Genomic DNA, 21,399 nt, shown 5'->3' with positions numbered 1-21,399 from the left:
ACTGTACAAAATAGCTTTAATATTTTATTAAGTTAAAATTTATTTTTTTAGATGGATGTATCTCCAATCGCGACGAGAATCCAAAGAAAATACAAAGGTACACATGGAAAAGAGAACCAGTGTCGTCGCTGACGTAATTCTTAACGCAGGTACGAAGGAGACCCAAATGAATATTCCTATTACAACTCCAATGCTAAATGGTATCAGGAAAAGTCCTAGTCAAGAGGATACGCAAATTAAGGAAATGCAGAATGGTATCGTAAATCAAGCATTTGAAGATATTGGAACCGACGTGTCTACAGGAGAAGACACTATTCAGAAACCATCCCAAAATACAATTGTAGTTAACGAAAAAGTCGATAAAAAAGGTTTAAATAACTCAGCGTATATCCACGATGAAAAATAGTTGACAAGGTTGATAAAATATGTGATAAACTTAAAGTAATTTAAGATTTTTTTGGACAGAAGTATTATAATGTAATTTACACATTTTGGACACAATTATAAAAGTAGGCGTATTAAGTCGATAAAGTGGGGAAGGTTACAAAATGTTATGTACGCTATTTAGCATAATATAATTTTTGAATGTTTGAGATATATGTGTATGTGTAAGCCAGTGATAAATGTATAGACATATTTTAAGAATATTTATTTTGTTTACCCCACAAATCTTTTTTGTTTGTATATAAAATTGATTAAATAATATCTTTTACATTAAACATAAATAGGAGTAATGCAGAAGACAATGTAGGACATTCCATGTTCAAGAATATATTTATGTCCATGTTCAAGAATATAATTATTTATTTAGGATAAGCACTAAGGCACCTTTAAAATTAAGAATGAATGTTTAGTTAGTTTTAGTCAACTTAGTCACCTCAGATTCGCCGACGACATAGTACTGACAACAGATCGCATTGATCATGCCATCGAAATGTGCGAAAGGTTCTACCATGCCTCTACATAAGAGGGTTTAAAGACCAACTACTTAAAAACACAAGTGATGATAAACCTCGTTCTGAATGAGAACATCAACATATCTGGAACAATAGTATAGAACAAACATCAGCATACAAATATCTTCTTCTTCTTCTTCTTCTTCTTCTTCTTCTTCTTCTTCTTCTTCTTCTTCTTCTTCTTCTTCTTCTTCTTTCTTCTTCTTCTTCTTCTTCTTCTTCTTTTTGTATAGATATTACTCTGTCTGTTTTTCAATGTGCCTTCAATAAGTTTTTTCGTGGAGAAATAACCATCTTTTTCGTGGTCTTCCCACTGATCGTCTTACTATTGGGGAACCGTCTATCGCCGTCCTTACTACTCTATTTGTTTTCATTCGGCTTATATGATCGTTCCATTCTACTCTTCTGCTTTTCACTCAGTTATTAATGTTGCCCACCTTGCATCTCCGTCGTATATCTGTACTTCTAGCTCTATCACACAGCGCCTTACCATCGATTTTTCGCAATGTTTTCATATCTGCTGTCTCTAGCATTCTTTTTGTCCTTTCTGTATCAGGTCGTCTTTCAGGTCAGTCTGTATTATTGGTCTGATGACTGTTTTGTAAATTCTACCTTTCACTTCTTTTCCGATGTTTTTATTTTTCCATATTGTTTCATTCAGGCAACCTGCGGCTCTGTTTGCTTTATTCACCTGATCTTCCACTTCTGTTTCGAGCTTTCCGTAGCTGCATAGTGTGATACCTAGATATTTAAACTCCATGACTTGTTCTATTATTTGACCCTCCAGCTCTAATTTTTAGATCTGCTATTATAACCATGCATTTAGTCTTTTTTGGGGAAATTAACATGTTAAATTTTCTAGCGGTTATATTAAATTCGTGCAGCATACGTTGTAAATCTTCTTCACTTTGAGAGATTAATATTGCGCCGTCTGCATAGCAGATTATTTTAAGTTGTTTTGCTCCCATTTGGTATCCTTTTTTTGTTCTTACTTTTTTATTATTTCGTCCATGATCAGGTTGAACAACAGAGGACTCAGGGAATCTCCCTGTCTTATTCCATTGCCAGCTTCAATTGGGTCAGTTAGTTCTTCATCTACTTTTACTTTTATTGTGTTGTTCTGGTAGATATTTTCGATCGTTTTAGTTATTCCCAGAGGTACCTCTCTTGCGTACAATAAATGGACAACGTCCTTTAATTTGACCCTGTCAAATGCCTTCTTAAGATCCACGAAACACAAGTATGCCTGTTTGTTGTATTCTAACGATTTTTCTTGAATCTGCCTCATTATAAATCCCAGGCAACCAAACGACGTTTCTATAACGTCATAAAAATAACCAATTTACGTGTTTCTATGACATAGTACTGACGTTGAAAATCGCGTGTATTTGTCTCATCGATTTGACGTCATAATTGTAACGGTTTGAAAACGTCATCGTACCTCCGTTTTTTTCACGTCGAGATTGTGACGATTTTCAAACGTCAAAAAGATGACGGCTTGTACACGTCGCCGTCGGTAAAATCACACCTTTATTACTTTCAAAAAGTGACCTCTTTCAGATGTTTCAAAATAATATAAAAAATATAATAGTATAATATATAATAATAATAATATAAAAATGTTTCATAACACATAATTAGTTCATTAACAGAAAATATATATCAAAAACAAAGAAACATAACCTCAAATAGTTGACAAGAAGAATTACTGCATTAAACTAACTCACTTTGCAAAAACGAATAAAAATCTCTTAGGTAATTAACACGTATCTTCAACTAAATATCTAAATGAAAAGTCTTATTTTATCACACAAGACACAAACCACGTAAACAATAAATGAGAAATTTCTTATGAACAACGTTATAAACGAAATTGTTTGGAGTCAACGCAAACAAGCTTTAATCTCCTCCCAATTTTGTAACGTCAGACTGAGGCTGTCTGACATGAAAACGTTTTTTAAACGAATTTTAACGTCATTAAACTTACGTATTTAACATGACCTATAAGAGACGTCTATATGACGTAATGTTCAAACACGTGTATATATTCAACCCTAACTGACGTTTCCTCGACGTTATATGACATCACTTGGTTGCCTGGGATATAGCGTCGGTGCATGATCTTCCCGACCTAAAACCTTGTTGTTCTTCTGCTAATGTTATAATTTTATTCAGTTTGTTTGTTATCACTTTGGTCGTTAATTTTAGTGTTGTGTTTAATAAATTAATTCATCTGTATTTCTCCGGGTCCGATTTTCCCGCTTTTGAAGAGAGGTAAGAGGATGCTTGATCTCCATTCTTGTGGTATTCTCTTCTGTTCTATTATTTTTTGGATTAGTTTTAATATTTGTGTGGTCAGATCTTGTCCTCCGTACTTTAGAAGTTCATTCGATATTCTGTCCTCTCCTGGTGACTTTCTATTTTTTAATTTCCTTAGTGATTCCGTTAGGTACCTCTGCTTCTTCAATAATTATTTCTTCGTTTGCTGTCACTTCAGGTGTTGGTGCTTCATTATCGTTATCTTTAGCAAACAGAAATCGAAAATAGTCTGCCCAAGTTTCCTTCAGAATGTGTTTCGTTTTTATTAGTTCGTTCATCTCTTTTCTTTGTCCTCTGATCATTCTCCATATTTCCTTTTGTGTTCCGTAGAAGTCGTGTTCCATTTGTTTTGAGAAACTCTCCCAGTGTTCTCTTTTTATTTGTCTGACTAAAGTGTTTGTTTCGTTTTTATTCTTTTATAGTGGTTGTATGCCTGTTGTGTTTGTTGTGCTCTGTATTGTAAAAAGGCTTTCTACTTTTCTTCACATTTTATCTTCACTTCCTCTCGAAACCATGGGGTTTTCTTTTATGATATACTGGTATTCGTTACTTTCCTCTCCCCGAGTGATTCTGTTGCTGCGTTTGAGTTTTCCCAGCTTTCCTCGATGTTATCGTTTTCTAGTATTTCATTATCAGCAATCTTCTCTGATATTCTTTTTCTGTATAAGTATTCCGTGGATTCCGTACTTAGTCCTTCGACTTTGATTTTTGTTTGTGTTGGTGCCACTCTCTTAGGTGTGAAGCATTTCATGGTGATTCTAATTTTCCATAATACTAGGCTGTGGTCACTACCTACATCTGCTGAGTTGAGGCATCTTACATCGATTATTTTTGATGAATGTATATCTCTGTTAGTTACAACATAATCTATCATAGATCTTTGTTTACGGGTATTATTGAATGTATATTTGTGTTGGTCTTTGTGGCCAAAAAAGGTGTTGTTTATTCGAAGTTCGTTATTCGTGCAGAAGTTTATCATCAGTTCTTCATTTTAATTTTTGACATTCTCATTATGTTTTTGTTTATTTCCGGGTATGAATTGGTTGCCTATTCGATCGTTAAAATCCCCCAGTATTATCAACTTTCCTCTAACTTGATCTACTACTTGTTGCAATTGATCATAAAATATTTCCCTTGTTGTTTGGGGCTTACTATTTTCTGGGCCGTATACTCCGATGATGTTGAGGTCTTCCTTCTCCATTCTAATTTTTGCTGCGACAATCCTTTCTGATACATATTGACACTCTTTGATGTTATTTTGGTATCTTTGGTGTATTAGTAAGGCTACACCTTCTTTGGCCCTGTTTTGTTTTGCTACTCCACTGTAGATTAGTATCTCCTTCTTCAGGTTCCTTTCCCTATCGGAGGTTGGAAATCATCATCGCTATTTTAATTATATTGGCCGCACTTCTGAATAATTCTAATGAGCTGTAACCGAACCACTCTCTCAAATCTCAAAATAGATTAGTATATATTCGCCTAATTTTGACTGGCCTTTTCCTTTCTTTTTGGTTTTCTGTAGAGCGCATATATCTATTTTTTTTTCTCTTTTAGCTCTTGGGTTATTTCTTGTGGTTATTTGGGTTATTTCTTGGGTTATTTCCAAGTGGTTATTCTCATCTGGGTTTTGGAGATTTTGACAAATATCTGGGCCACTAAATTCGTTTAAGTAGAGACAACCAGACCAATGAGCTAATATCTAGAATAGGGTTGACTTGGGCGGCTTTTGGAAAGCTTAGAAACGTTTTCAAATGAGCTCTTACCATCTGCTTAAAGAGAAAGGTCTTTGATCAATGCGTGCTGCAGTTTCTAACCTATGCTGCAGAAACGCCAACGCTTACTAAGACGTCCTCAAACAATACTCAAATAACACAGAAGATAATGGAACGGTCCACGTTGGGATTAACTCAAAGAGACCGAATAACCAACACAGAATTGCGCCATAGTTCGGAAGTAACCGACGCAGTCAAAAGAATATCGATCTTAAAATGGAACTGGGCAGGGTACGTTGCGCGAACGAATGTACGCAGATGGATAAAACGTATTCTCGAGTAAAGACTCAGACAGGACGCCAGAGGATGACCACCAACAAAATGGACAGATGAACTTGTGGTTACTTTGCTTTGGACAGACGTTAAAGAGGATGAAAAATGTAAATTAAATAATCGAGTTGATAATATTACCCAAGGCGAGTTCGTGAAAGGATCTGATAGTAGTAGTAAAATGTTGAGTTTACTGGGAGCAGCCTTTTGTAGGGGCATTTCAGGGAAAAAGCAGAATGACTGCTTCAGCAGTTCGGGCATATAGGTGCATTTGCTTTTTTTTTGATACGCGAAATATTTGTCATTCTGTCCATCATAGTTGAGGTACAGTATGTTTTTGCGGGGAATTTTGTATTGAGATGTTAGCTTTGACAGAAATACTTTAGAAGCGTAAGGAATGCAATAATAATTGTAGTGCTTCTGCTAATTTCGGGGTTGGAAGTCCGTGAAGACTCGTGCGATTTCGGGATATTGGATTGTTGTTAGAGCGGAAAATGATGAGGACGGCTTTGGAGAATAGGAAGTTTATTTCGGATAAGCTTTTCTTATTTTATTTTTGAAAGGACGAAAGTTGGTCTAGAAATTTCTGGATATTAGTATTAGGCTATGAGTGGTGTTACGTAAGTTTGGAGACGATAAAGATTTTGTAGATTAATTTTAGACGATAGACATTTTGTAGATAAATTTTCTAACCATTTCATACCATGCCTAGTAAATTGTTTCTGTAAAGATGGAGAACGTGTAATTTAATCAGGTTTTGGAACTGTTTACTTATGGCATATAAATTTAACCCGGGAGCAGTCGCGCTCACTTCTGTAACGTAAGTAGTCGCGCGTAGAGGAAAAATCACACAATATAGATTTAAATGAGAATTTAAATTAAATTTCTATTTTATAATATTTTTATTTACTTGTTATGTAAAAAATATCAATTTCTAACAATTTTAAAGCTAACCAGTTCTCAACAAAGCCATAAATTCCACAAAAAAAAAAAATTTAAAAAATTTGTACGCATTCGTACGATCCTCCTCGAGGCACTTACGAGTGGAAAGCAATGTTGAAAAATGTTTCATCAAGTTATCACGGAAAAGGATAAAATGTGAGATTTTTTCTCACGGCGCGACTGCTCCCGGGTTAAGGCATTATATTTGTATGGAATTATGTCACAATTCATTTCCACTCCGGACATCGTATTCAAAAATATTATTAAAAAAAAACGGTAAATTGTAACAAAAATGTTAGTAAGCGGGTTATGTCGTCCAAAATTGACGCAGCGGTTGACTTGTTGACTTGTTGACAGTTGAAAGAGAAATCTGAGTGTGGTGGTTTTGCTCTCATGATATCAAACTATGATAATTTTTTATGTTTTTGTATTAATTGTTTTGGTATTATGCCTTTTTTGTATAGTGTGCTTTTGTATGTTTATGTATTGTGTGGTGTATATATATCCAAATAATATGCATTATATGGATATATTATTGTAGATCATAATATATCTAACTGTCTATAAATCAGCTGATGTTGGTATATTCTTGTTGCTAACTTCCTTTTTTTCTTTTTCATTTCCTAAAATTCTTTTAGCATTGCCAACCAGAGCCTGCTACCTTCTGTTATTGGGTGTGCTACATTACTCTTCATCAAGTAATATGAGAACTGCTTTCGAATTTGTTTCTTTGTAATTTCTGTTTCTTTCATGACTACTGATCAATCTTTCTATTGTACTCTGTGCTCATTGTCCCATACCTGTTTGCATATCCGTGACTTGTCGAAGTCTCTTGCATGTTTCATGCTCGTTTATTCTGACCCTTATTGGTCTTTCAGTTTCTCCCACATAGAAATTGGTGCATTCACTGTGTATCCCTGCTGATACCTGTTGTGTATGTTTGATTTGCTGCTGAGAACGAGTAACCAGTCAAATACAATTGGTGTTTTCATTGCTGTAGAGATATTACATGAGGTAGTTTTAATATTTTTGTAATGTCAGTGTGTTTATATTATTTTCTAAGTGGTGATCTAGGCATGTGGGCATCTTAGGCGACTATTGTCGCCTGTGGGTATCTGTTTCGTCTTCGCATCGTTGCACTATGATAAAGTCCAAATGCATAATCATTCGTACACTGGCAATAGGTGTCATATAAAATGAAAAATGAAGTTGCTGGTATATATAAAGGGAAAACAGCTCAAACGAGGGTGATAAAGAACCCCGCAATACTCTTTATGGAAAATTGGCCCCGGTAAAATTTACCGAAAGTTCGCTCAATGACAGTCCTTAATGCGTAGATTAAAAAAGTCCATTAGACATAGGTCTGAAAAACTATTATTCTGGAGCTACAGCCTTTTGAAGTTATTGGTTATCGGTGCTCGGTTTACGTTAAGTGCACTAATTCACGGCCAAGTGAAGAAAAATATTTATCATTGAAAGAAGAGACTCATTTTATTCATCCATATTTGCGTGTTGCATATGAATTCGTTTTCAAAAATAGATGCATTGTATTTTAGCCTTTAGAAAACCTCCGAAAACCCCTCAGAAAACAGAAGAAGTGAGATAGAAAATGTGCTGTTAGAAAGACATAGGAATTATCATGTTTCCATGAATGCTTTACACTTATCCGATAACAGCATAGCTGCAGTTCAGCCTTATGTTTAGAAAACAAAGAAACAGTGGCGGATCTAAGGGAAGGGATAGGGAAGTTTCCCTAATACGCTCCAGAATTAAATAAAAAAATTTGGAAATATAAAAAAACACTCGATAGTTAGCAAAATTAAGGGAATTTATTGCATATAAGTTATTATATTTTCGGAGGTTTTCTGAAGACTGAAACACGATGCATCTATTTTTGACCACGAATTCATATGCTACACGTAAATATGAATGAATAACTCTTATTTTAATAATAAATATTTTCGTTCACTTGACCGTGAATCAGTGTACTTAACGTAAACCGAGCACCTCTATCTAATAAGTTCAGAAGGCTGTAGCTTCAGAATAATAGTTTTTCAGACCTAGATCCCAGGGACTTTTTAGTGTACGCACTAAGAACTATCATTGACCGAACTTTCGTTTGACCGAGGCCACTTTTCCATAAGGAGTGTTGCGGGATCCTTTCTGACTTAATAATAATCTTTTGTTATAAAGAATAAATTAGTATTTTAATGAAAATATCGAATCTTGAAAGAATTTTGTAACCTTTTTCATATACTATTATTTAAGAGCTCTCAGTTATTTGTGTTACAGCCTTCTTGTTTATTTTTAGATTATGGCTGATCTCAAACTAAGATTTAGATCGTATATAATGACTGTAGGGGTTTGTTTCTAGGATATTTTGTAATTTGTTAAGAATTTTATTTATTTTATATTATGGTTTAAACTATACCTTTCCCGTACAATTCTACTTAGACCTGCAACTTTATTGCAGAACAGTGAGTAATTTAGAGGTAGAGTGATGCAGAATAGTATTAGAAGTAAGTCATTTTCTAGTACACAGAATAATAGCAGGTCAAATGAGCAAACAGTCCGAATTTATAAATTAAAAGCAAAAAACGAAAATATAAGCGTCAACGAACAAGAGTTTAAAAACACAAATAATCATGTATGTATACCTAAGAGAAACGGTTTATATCATAAACGGTAGAAACGACAAATATTTGGACATAGTATAGTATATAAAGATTACAAAATAATAGGCGTTCTATGATCAAATAATTTCGCTAGTTATTATGCAGTGATCAAAGAAAAGACGTAATTGCATAATTTATGGATTCTAAATGGCATTCGATAAAGTCCAGCATGTGGAATTAATACAGATCCTAAAAAATATACTGACGAAGCGATGAAATCTCCATATAATGAGAAGTCAGACAAGGTTGCATTGTTTAATGTCTACTCGGACCAGTTTTTAAAAAAGGCACTTGAGAGACAGCCATATGGAACAAAAGTTAATGGGGAACTATTTAATGTATGTAATTAGATACTCGGATGATACGGTAATTCTGTCAGAAAATATTAAAGGGCTCCAAATTCTTCTTGACAACTTTATGATCTTTTAGGTATCAATGACACGCTAGATCAGTGGTGGGCAAACTTTTTTAATAAGGGGCCACAGAGTTCAAGAAATTCTACAGCTGGGCCAGAATTATAGAAAAAATTCATTTTGTGCTAAAGCTATACAGTGCGGTGAAATAAGTGTTACCCCCCCTGTTAACTTGTTTATTTTAAGAATATAAGCAAAACGCTCTTTAAACTAACCATAGTATATTATAGCATCAACGTTTCGAACTTTACGCGATCCCTCTTCAGGTGACAGCCATAACTTTGATTTTTTTAAATGGGAAAGTACTTCATGTGACACCTCATTTAAAAGCTCTCAAAATACTGATTTCAAAAATGTATAATACTTTACTCCTATTTGAGAGAGTAGGCGAGAATTTCGGTCGAACTATTTTTAAATACATTAATTTTTTTCGAATTCTGAGAAAACTAATAAGTATTTTTGAAAAATTTAAACGCAGAATGAAATATTACGGTATTATCGAGAGTAAAGAGTCCCTAAGAACTTCTATAATGTTTATTTTAATATGTCACAGGGGTGAAAAAAAGAGAAAATTTAGTCTAATATTTAATTTCAAATATATCATTCTAAATAAACTTCTGTTTAGTCTAAGGGACTTTCAGCCCTTCGTAATAATCTAGTCTTTCATTATGCGTTTAAATTTTTCAAAAATACTTATTCGTTTTCTCAGAATTCGAAAGAGATAAATGCATTTTAAAATATTTCGACCGAAATTTTGCGCCCACGCTCTGAAATAGGAGTAAAGTATTGTACATTTTTGTAATCAGTATTTTAAAAGCTTTTACATGAGGTATCACATGATAGTACTTTCCCATTAAAAAAAATCAAAGTTTTGTCTGTCACCTGAAGAGGGATCGCGTAAAGTTCGAAACGTTGATGCTATAATATACTATGATTGGTTTAAAAATCGAACTGTCTGAGCGTTTTGCTTATATTCTTGAAATAAACATCATGTTAACGGGGGGGGGGGGTAACACTTATTCCACCGCACTGTATGTATACTTGTATACTATCCATGTCGATGAATCCTCGGCGGGCCGGATTAAATACTTTCACGGGCCGGAGTTGGCCCGCGGGACGTCCTTTGCCCATCACTGCGCTAGATAATAAAAATAAATGCTAAGATTGTCACTGCAATGTTTCATTTGGGCGATATTGAAAAGTGTGATAAATAATATTCTAATTACCAGCTAAAATTTTTTTATCATTATCTGCAAATGTTACTATAAACCAGGGCATTTAGAAAAAAATCGACTTTTAAATACAGTATCTAGAGATTTGCAACTTTTTGCATTGCGTTCAGGATGATGTCAGAAGAAGTTCTAAAATATAAAAATGCATCCAGATGTGCATAAACATGTCAACATAAGTGTGTAAAGGGCCAGATTTTTACTCGGGAGTTCTTACGGTCGCTAAATGAGTGCGCCATTATAACCGACCCCCGGAGTAACTGGAGTCCAAAAAACCACTCCAAACATTCCCCAGACTTTTCCAACATTTCTTATCAGTCGCCTTGGGCACCAAGCGGTCCGGGTGATGGTTCTGATGGCGTATTTGTAATCAACGACCCCCAAAACCGCCTAGTAATCTATTTGCATGCATTCAGTACCGAAAACCCTAACAACTCCACAAGAAGACGTGCCTTAACTTTGACCGTGGGCATCAGGTACTCTGGCGGTCGGTTTTGATGACGTGTTTGTGTTCAGAAACATCCAGTGTAATCTGTTTGCAAAAAATGTATCGCCGAAAAAAACTTAGCAGTGACACTGAGCACCAGGTGCTCCGAATGTCGGTGCTGATGACGTATTCATGTTCAGTGAAGCCAAGAAAGCCCCAAGTAACAAAGTCTTACCTTTAATATACTGATTTTGACATACGTATCACTTTTGGATGCATTTTATTATGCAATTATGCATTTTCACCCATTTTCTACAGTGCGGTGGAATAAGTGTTGCCCCCCCCCCATACTAACTTGTTTATTTTAAGAATATAAGCAAAACGCTCGGACAGGTCGATTTTTAAACTAACCATATTATATTATAGCATCAACGTTTTGAACTTTACGCGATCCCTCTTCTGGTGACAGGCATAACTTTGTTTTTTTTTAAATGGGAATGTATGTACATCATGTGACACCTCATTTAAAAGCTCTTAAAATGCTTATCTCAAAAATGTATAATATTTTAATCCTGTTTGAAAGCGTAGGCGCAAAATTTCGGTCGAATTCTTTCTAAGTGCAATAATTTTTTTCGAATCCTGAAAAAACTAATAAATATTTTTGAAAAATTTAAACGCAGAATGAAATATTACAGTATTCTCGATGGTCCGAAGTCCCTGATAACTCCTATAATGATTATTTTAATAAGTCACAGTATTGAAAAAAAAAAGAGAAAATATAGTGTGATTTTTAATTTCAAATATATCATTCAAAAAAAACTTTTTGTTTATTCTAAGGGACTGTCAGCCCTCGGTATTAATCTAATCTTGGATTCTGCGTTTAAATTTTTCAAAAATATTTATTAGTTTTCTCAGAATTCGAAAAAAATTAATGCGTTTAAAAAGAGTTCGACCGAAATTTTGCGCCTACGCTCTCAAACAGGATTAAAGTATTATATATTTTTGAAATCAGTATTTTAAGAGCTTTTAAATGAGGTGTCACATGATGTACTTTCCCATTAAAAAAAATCAAAGTTATGCCTGTCACCTAAAGAGGGATCGCGTAAAGTTCGAAACGTTGATGCTATAATATATTATGGTTAGTTTAAAAATCGACCTGTCCGAACGTTTTGCTTATATTCTTAAAATAAACAAGTTCATAGGGGGGGGGGTCAACACTTATTTCACCGCACTGTATTTTGTTTTCTGTGACGAATGTTAGAATTGCCTGCTTTGATGAAATTTGTCAATAATACTAATTATGATAAACTTTTTATTAACTAATCATGGTATCGTTGCGTTACATTTTTAACTAATTCTTGGCAAGTAATAAACAAAATTCGCACGATAACTATGAATAAATTACAAAAAGTTTATTGAAAAAAATCCTGTGTAAAAGGTATAAAAACTTTTAGTAAAATCCCTTTTACTAAAATCCCTTTTACTAAAATCCCTTTTTATTAAAATCCCATCACAACAGAACGTTTTCTATTTTCTTACTGAATCATAATCAGTGTTATAATAAACAGGTTAAATGCTAGCTGAGCCACCAAAAAAATACCAGGGTGAAACCCTTTAAATGGCATGTAGTCACATTACAAGTGCATGTTTAAAAATCCATAGGATGGATATAATTAATAAAGAATAGTTATACCCTTAGGTAAGGTATGAACCTTCCCATCACATGGGATGTAAATTGTCGTAATGTAAAAACAACAACTCAATTTACATCCCATGTTATGGAAAGGTTCATACCTTACCTAAGGGTATAATTCTTTATTTCTATATCCACCCTATGGATTTCTAAACAAATATGCATTTGTAATATGGTTGCATTTATATGGTAATATGTAAGAACATATCATTTAAAAGGTTTTAACCCTGGTATTTCTTTGGTGGCTTAGCTAGCACTCAACCTGTTTATTATAACACTGATGATGATTTTGTAAGAAAATCGAAAACGTTCTGTTGCGATGTAGCCCTTAAAGGGATTTTAATAAAAGTTTTTATACCTTTTACAAAGGATTTTTTCCAATACAATTTTTGTGATTGATAGTTTTCCGTGTAGATTATGAATAAATTAGACAACCTCTGAACAAATTTTTTAAAAAAAGGGATATAATATGCGACACTTCCTTAATAGCAGCAGATAATACACACACAGCAATATTCGTTTTTTTTGTTTTTAACACCTAAAGATAATTTAATTTTACTTTTGTACCTATAGTTTGTTTTAAATTATTTTTTATTTTTAGATAATATTAGATAATTTCACTATGGCATTTAAATTAAATGTATATAGATAGAATGTACATAAAATATATAAATAAAATTATATAAATTGATAGCGGTATTTTTGTTCCTTAAAAATGTATTGTTATTTTGTGATATTCACGAATATATTTTTTAAATCATTTAAAAATACCACAACAAATCAGGTAACATAAATTCTGATGTAAGAAAAATATATCATCCCTGTGCACAAAAATGAGCATATCTATTTTTAAAAAATCCCTTTTTGAAAATACGTCTTGATGGAGGTAATGGTATTATGAGATAAGTTATTTTTGCCCTACTGATGACTCAAGGTTGAGATAGTAATCTTGGTCAGTAGGGTGCATCGAAAAAATGAAAGTTGGAAATTATTTATCTAATAGCGTGAAAAAGTTGCTAGTATTATTTTTTAGCATATTACTATTTTTAATTTGTTTTTCTAAGCGAATTTTCTGCCTCCCCAACAACGTTGAATTTTATTAAATATTTGATTTTTATGGAAAATTTAATTTATTTTATTTGGAATAAAATATGTGCTAACTCGATCTAAGATCGATTAAAGGAAACTTAAAATGTTGTCAATTATAAATTTAAACGATGTTTAAGTTTTTCATTTGTTTTTTCAGTCTCCCCAACCTCTTTGAAATTTCCCGCTGTGTGAGACCGTGCGTATAATTTTCGCTTATGTTTGATGTGGTGCGTTACTTTGATATTATTGTTATTTTTGTAAATTAAAGATTTTTAAAATAGATAAACTAGGACCGTGTGGAATAAAATCAAGATGTGCTGTGGACCGCCCCATTTTTGGGCAACTATCAAAATTTGATGCCTTTTTCGATACACCCTATTGGTCAGTATGAGAGGAACCGCAGATTTGATATTTAGATGACAAAATTACTAGAGCGGGTAATGTTGCAAAGTTACCATCCTTGGGGATATGCCTGAACGCCTCTTAGACAGTGGCGGATTCAGCATCGTCAAGAGGGGGCCGATTGACTAAATTTATATGAAAAATAAATGAATCTATTTATAATCTTTATATATAACTTGGTTTAAAAGGGGGGGCCGATCGCCCTCATCGCCCTCCCCTGGATCAGCCACTGCTCTTAGCTTGTATTTGTTCTAGCCAAAGGTGGCAACGATATCTCCTGAAATTCTTAGAGGAGAGGCTCAAAACAAAGTGACTTTACTAGATAATCGTAGTTTGCTACGATTGTCGCACGAGCGTTTTTCATTGTTTTCAAGCTCAACGATTTTCGTTGAGATTATCGGTTTAAGGTGAGATTGATCCTTGCCAGTAGACCATCTTTCTGACGTTGGAACTCGGAATTGCCTGCAAATGATTTACGTATCTGACATGGTGTTGTTCTTGGTACAGCACAACCAGTTTCACTTTGTTTTTGAGATTTGGATGCGAACTGGTGTTGACGTTCGGTTTTTCTAAATTTTTTAAATATTATTTTGGTATCGTCTCGTCTAAGTAAAATGTCTGCTCGGCACCGAAATAAAATTCAAAAAATATGGAAAAACGCAAATTTCTGTACCTCTATCTCTTTGTGTAAAGCTTTGCACAGCTACCTTACAATGATCAAATCTTAATTGCAGCTACAATACCGACATTATTGTTTGCTTATTTCTTTATAAAGAATGCACGATATATCAAAATCCAATTTATCGGTAAGATTAAAAAACTGACTGTTTTTTGTTTAAAAAACCTAAATAAATATATTCCTAAAAATTAGTTATAATCAAATTAGTATTACTAGGTGTCCCTTTTTCGATGACATTGAGTATATTTGAAAATTCACACATTATCCTTTCATAGAGTTATAAATATACATATAGTATGGTATAACTAGACCCGAACCCAGACATCCAAAGTGAAAGTTATCCTCCAACACCAAATTGTTCTATATGGGCCACATAATGTTTAGAAAAAAGTCACAGTATTTTGAGCATCGGGTTTGGGGGGGAGAGGGGGAAGAAATCGGTAAATTCGTAGTTTTTTAAGTTTTTCGTCAATATTTCTAAAACTATGCAGTTTAGCATGAATAACCTTCTACACAAAAATATTCTACATTAAATTTGAAATAAAAAAGGTCCTATGCATAATCCTTCTAAAATGAACGGTTCCAAAGTTACGGAGATAGTATTATAGTATATTATAATTGGTCCAAAAATCTAGGTCAACATTGGAAGCATTGACAGTAATTGTAACAGATATTTTAGCTGGATTTACTAATAACCTCATGACTATGACAGGTTTCAATGATATTCCAGGAGCGTTTGACAACGTTAACCTAGATTTTTTAACGAATAAACTAATTTCAATTGGACTTCATAAACAATTAGCCAACTTTATATCTTCACTGTACACTAACAGAAAAATATATTTAAAAATAAATCAAGTAATCACTACATATAGAACTACAAACCTTGGTCTTCCCCAAGGCAGTATTTTAAGTCCGCTTTTGTTTATACTATATACAATGGATGCCAGTGTTAAGCTACAAAACATACGAACAATACAATTTGTAGATGATATTGTTTTTTATTGTACGAGGAAAAATTTTGAAACTTGTGAATATAATTTAAACAAAACTTATGACATCTTCAATGAGTGGCTGAATGAAAACAATTTTACACTCTCTGAACAAAAAACAGATGTTTGTGTGTTTAGTCGAAAACGAAACATTGAGCAGGATTATGTAAAACTAGGAACTTATAATTTCCAAATAAGAAATGTTGTGAAATACTTAGGATTATATCTAGATCGGAAACTGGAATGGAAAGACTGTATACATCAAATAACGAAAAAATCTGAAAATGCTATTAATATACTGAGAGCTTTCTGTTATACTAAATGGGGAGCCGACCCAAATATCGCCTTGATGTTTTATAGAACCATGATAAGGTCAATCGTGGATTATGGTAGTCACTTGTATGGATCAGCGATACAAATACATTTAGATAAATTAGAAACTCAAAAAACAAAAGTCTAAGAATATGTCTTGGATATCTCAAGTCCACTCCAATAAATATTATGGAAGCAGAAGCTGTAGAACCACCATTACAACTGAGAAGGCAACTAATCAGTAATAAATTCATCACAAAAGCATTTTCAAAATCCGCAAGTTATTTAATACCTATCCATGAACTTTCAGTTTCAGTACTCACGCAGTCGTATTGGCGAAAATAAAAACTACACTAATTTGTGAAAGTTATACCACTCTTTCTAAATAAAGGTTGGTACTGTATACATCAAAAATCCAACCAATATTTTCGGAACATCCACATATTCTCTTTTCTAAACAAATTAAGACATTTCGGATCGACAAAAATGACCACTTCCTCGAAACAGTTAATCAACGATGGCCCGATTACTACCAGATTTAGACCGATGCGATGGATCAAAACAAATTCGTACAGGTGCCACTTTTTATGATCACAGTGCAAAATATCATGAAGAGTTCAGACTGCCAGATGAGGCAACAATATATAAAGCGGAAATGTTTGCAATAAGTGAAGCTCTGAAATATATACTTAGAACTCATAGACCTAAAAGTATTATATTTACAGATTGCAAAAGTGTAGTCGAAAGACTAGAAAATATAAGTGCATCTAAAAATTTAAATCATCTAGAAGTAGAAATACTACAGACCAATTACCAAATACTTAGCACGCAACGAAAGGTGATAATACTTTGGAACAATTGGTCCAAAAAAATGCCTAACCCAGACATCCAAAGTAAAAGTTTTCCTCCAACACAAAATTGTTTTATATGATCCACATATTGTTCAATAAAAAGTTACACCAATTTGAGCGTCCGGTTTTTTTGGGGGGGGGGGAGATGGGGAGAAGTCGGTAAATTAGTAGTTGTTTGCGTTTTTCGTCAATATTTCTAAAACTATTCTTTAGCATAAACTATGTTCTACACAAAATTTTCTACATAAAATTTGAAACAAAAAAGGTCCAATACATAATTGTTATAAAATCAACGGTTCCAGAGTTACGGAGGGTAAAAGTGGAGATTTTCGATACTTTTTATATTTTATGGGAAATTTATAATATTATTACTGATGAAAGAAATTTTTTTGTAAATAAAATTTGCTACTTCAGTGGCCGATGGTATGTTAGTGATAAGCTCTTGAAGAAACATCAACCTCACTACCCGAAATCATCATCAATTTTCCAAATAATGTAAAAAGTATCGAAAAGCTCCACTTTTCAATCTCCGTAACTCTGGAACCGTTGATTTTATAAATTATGTATAAGACCTTCTTTGTTTTAAATTTTATGTAGAACATTTTTTTAAAGAACATTGTTTACACTAAAGCATAGGTGTAGAACTATTGACGAAAAACGTAAAAAAACTACTAACTTACCGATTTCTCCCTCTCTCCCCCCCAAACCGGACGCTCAAAATGATGTAACTTTTTACTGAACAATATGTGGACCATATAGAACAATTTAGTGTTGGAAGAAAACTTTTATTTTGGATGTCTGGGTTAGGCGTTTTTTTGGACCAATTACACTATACTACCTCCGTAACTTTGGAACCGTTCATTTTAGAAGGATTATGCATAGGACATTTTTTATTTCAAATTTAACGTAGAATATTTTTGTATGGAAAATTGTTCATCCTAAACAGCATAGTTTTAGAAATATTGACGAAAAACCTAAAAAACTACGAATTTACCGATTTCTCCACCCTCTCCCCCACAAACCCGACGCTCAATATGGTGTGACTTTTTTCTGAACATTATGTGGACCATATAGAACAATTTGGTGTTGGAGGATAACTTTCACTTTGGATGTCTGGGTTATGCCATTATTTGGATCAATTTTATCATACTAATAGTGCAGTCACTGAAGGTAGATATGAGCTATTACCTCCGATTTCGTTGAACCTCCATAGATTTGCATGAAATCGCATGAAAACTTGCGCCTTTACCCTGGTGGTGGATGCCACCCCTTCTCGGGGGTGAAAATTATTTCATTGAAAATAACCCCATAATTCGATAGAGGGACAAATTCTAAGAAAAATTTGTTATATAAAGTTATTAAGATAAATCAAAACTTTTTGAATTATTGATTTTTCATCAATAACTCAAAAATTATAGGTTTTAAAAAAAAGTTATTATTACTAAAATTGAAGCTAATAAAAAACTAAATAAACCCTTTACCAGGAAAACCTTTTAGTTTTAACTAAAAGTGACTTATAGGTAATTGAATATATATATTTTTCGGTGAGTAAAAACATCTAAGTATTCAAGCTGAAATAACGGGAAACTGATGCATTTTATAACATAAACTTATTAAACAATTGTCAAAGTGCTTAAAAATATCTATCAAACGAGCCCCCGCACATGTTGATAGCATTAAAATTTATGCACCAAAATTTTTACAAATTTTATTTTTTAAAAATGTATCCAAAAATGTTATTATTTTTTTAATAACTCTCTATTTTTAAGATATCAGGTTTATCTAAAAACCGTTTGAAAGCTAATTCGAAGGGCTATTTAACCACGTTGAATATAATCTTTTAGATCCCTTATTTTTTTTTAATAAAAGGTTAAATGGCCCCGGTTGCATGGTTTTCACAGCAAAATTTAAGATCTAAACGTTTCTATCTCGGTTATTTTTTACCCTATGGAAATAGTAAACAGGTAAAACATTTGTCATAGAAAAAACTAAAAGGGTATATATCAATTTTTACGTATAATTAGTATTTTTGGAGTCATCACAAGAATATGAAAATTAAAATAATTTTACAAATTATGATTTTTTTAAATTATACCTTTTTTTCAAAAATATGCATTCTAAACTGGTCAAAATTATTGAAATCATTACTTATGCTAATATAAAGAAGTTCTTGTAAGGATTTCTATAAATTAAAAATTTTTATGAAAATGGCGTATGTTTTATTTTTCACTTTTTCCAAAAAAATTCGAAAGGGTTCTTTTATTTTCATCATAACTTGCTTAATTTTGACGCCATTAACTTGTTCTGAAGCTCATTTAATAGCTAATTTGAAGTACGTTGACAAATGATTTGCAGGTATATTTTATAACATTGCATCGTTTTCCCGTTATTTAAGCTTGAATACTTAGAATTGGGTACTCGTCGAAAAAAATACACATTCAATTGCCAATAACTCACTTTGAACTAACATTAGTTTAGTTTTTTAAGTGAGGAATGTATTTAGTTTTTTATTAGCATAAATTTCAGGAATAATAACTATTTTGTAAAAGCTTATAGTTTTTGAGTTATACGTGAAAAACCGATTTAAAATATGCACTTTTTTTACTAAAACATAAAATGTTTGATCTTGAATAACTCAAAAAGTGTTGATTTATATTAATAACTTAATATAACAAATTTTGCTTATAATTTATCCTTCTATCGACTTAGGGTATTATTTTTAATAAAATAATTTTCACCCCCGAGAAGGGTGGCATCCACCCCCAGGGTAAAAGCGCAAGTTGGCATCATGTCACCTTTGTTCCTTGAGGTATCCTCTAATTACTCACCAATTTTTATGAAAATCGATGGAGGTTCAACGAAATCGGAGGTGAAAACCTTCAGTGACTCCACTAATAATGCACACTTTTCATAATTTATCGCATGGTGCAGTATTGTTCTGTTTTCAAAAGGTCTTGAGGGTCCTAGACAAAAAATGTATTTATTTATTCTACATCTATCTTTTAAGCATCTACTAATTTATCATCTATATCTTATTCGTAATGGCATTGTACATTATTGTATCAGTAAAGAATATACTGAAACTGGCTAGTAAATAATCTATTCTACTAAAAGAATCTCTGGCCTAAATAATAATCTAACTGAATAATCAAATTCAAACATATTTATACACTCTGGGCCAAAATTAACCGGCCACCTTAAAAATGGGTCATTTTTGATGTCTTATATAATATATTTCCTAAACCTGTCGTCCGAATTAAGTGATTTTTTTAATATGTTATAGCCTTATTCCTTGACAATATCGTTATAATAATATTGTTGCTAAACAGGTAAATTTTCATTATATACCGGGTGTACGAATCAAACAGTGTTTTTTTTTCTTAAAGTTTGCTTCACCCTGTGGAATATTCTAGCATTTATAAAATATTGAAATTAAAACTATAGCGTCATGTTTTCTCAACATTCTGTTTTTTGATTCATTCGCTTATGTTGGATAATAAAAATGTTAGGTGCTTTAACAACTAGACATGTTTTTTATCAATATAGGGCGTTTTTAAAAAATTTTGGCAAAGTTTAAGGGGTAATTCTGCATAAAAAAATAATGACAGTTTGCTTTATATACTTATGTTTTCTAATGCTTCGTTTCCGAGATAGGGGGTGTTGAAATTTTTCTGACAAACTGACGATTTATTTATTATTTTAAAACTGGTTGAGATATGCACATGAAATTTGGTGGGTTTTAAGACGTAGTTATTGCACATTTTTTGGCATACAATTAAGCATTTTATACTCACCATGGCTCAAATTACCCGTATTCGCGCCAATGGTGAATATTAAATTCTTAATCGTATGTCAAAAAATATGCAATAACTTCGTCATAAAACCAACTAAATTGCATTTGCATATCTCAACCGGTTTTAAAGTAATAAATAAATCGTCAGTTTGTCAGAAAAATTTCAACACCCCCTATCTCGGAAACGAAGCATTTGCGTACATAAGTTTATAAAGCAAACTGTCATTATTTTTTCATGCAGAATTATAGAAGAATTACCGCTTAAACTTTGACAAAATTTTTTAAAAACACCCTGTATTGATAAAAACTATGTCTAGTTGTTAAAAAACCTAACTTTCTTATTATCCAACATCAGCGAATGAAAAAACAGAATGTTGAGAAAAGATGAGGCTATAGTTAGGTTTTAATTTCAATATTTTATAAATGCTAGAATATTCCACAGGGGATGCAAATTTGTATACCCGGTATACAATGAAAATTTACCTGTTTAGCAACAATATTATTATAAAAATTTTGTTAAGGAATAAGGCTATAACATATTAAAAAAACCAATTAAATCGGACAACAAGTTTAGGAGATATGACA

The 21,399-nt window shown here is 32.8% G+C and overlaps 1 protein-coding gene across 2 annotated transcripts in view; it reads left to right on the top strand.

The window, feature by feature from the left end:
- Positions 1-13,387, top strand: part of LOC114331904 (proton-coupled folate transporter) — a 299,851-nt gene extending 286,464 nt beyond the window's left edge. For both annotated transcript variants that reach the window (XM_050656582.1, XM_050656581.1), the window contains exon 7: positions 52-13,387. In XM_050656582.1, coding sequence (XP_050512539.1) covers positions 52-406 — 355 coding nt within the window. In that variant the 3' untranslated portion in view covers positions 407-13,387. The remainder of the gene's footprint in view (positions 1-51) is intronic.
- The last annotated feature ends 8,012 nt before the right edge of the window (positions 13,388-21,399 follow it).

Source organism: Diabrotica virgifera, chromosome 7, assembly GCF_917563875.1.
Source record: "Diabrotica virgifera virgifera chromosome 7, PGI_DIABVI_V3a".
Lineage (NCBI taxonomy): Eukaryota > Metazoa > Arthropoda > Insecta > Coleoptera > Chrysomelidae > Diabrotica > Diabrotica virgifera.
This window is presented reverse-complemented; position numbering and strand designations above follow the sequence as displayed.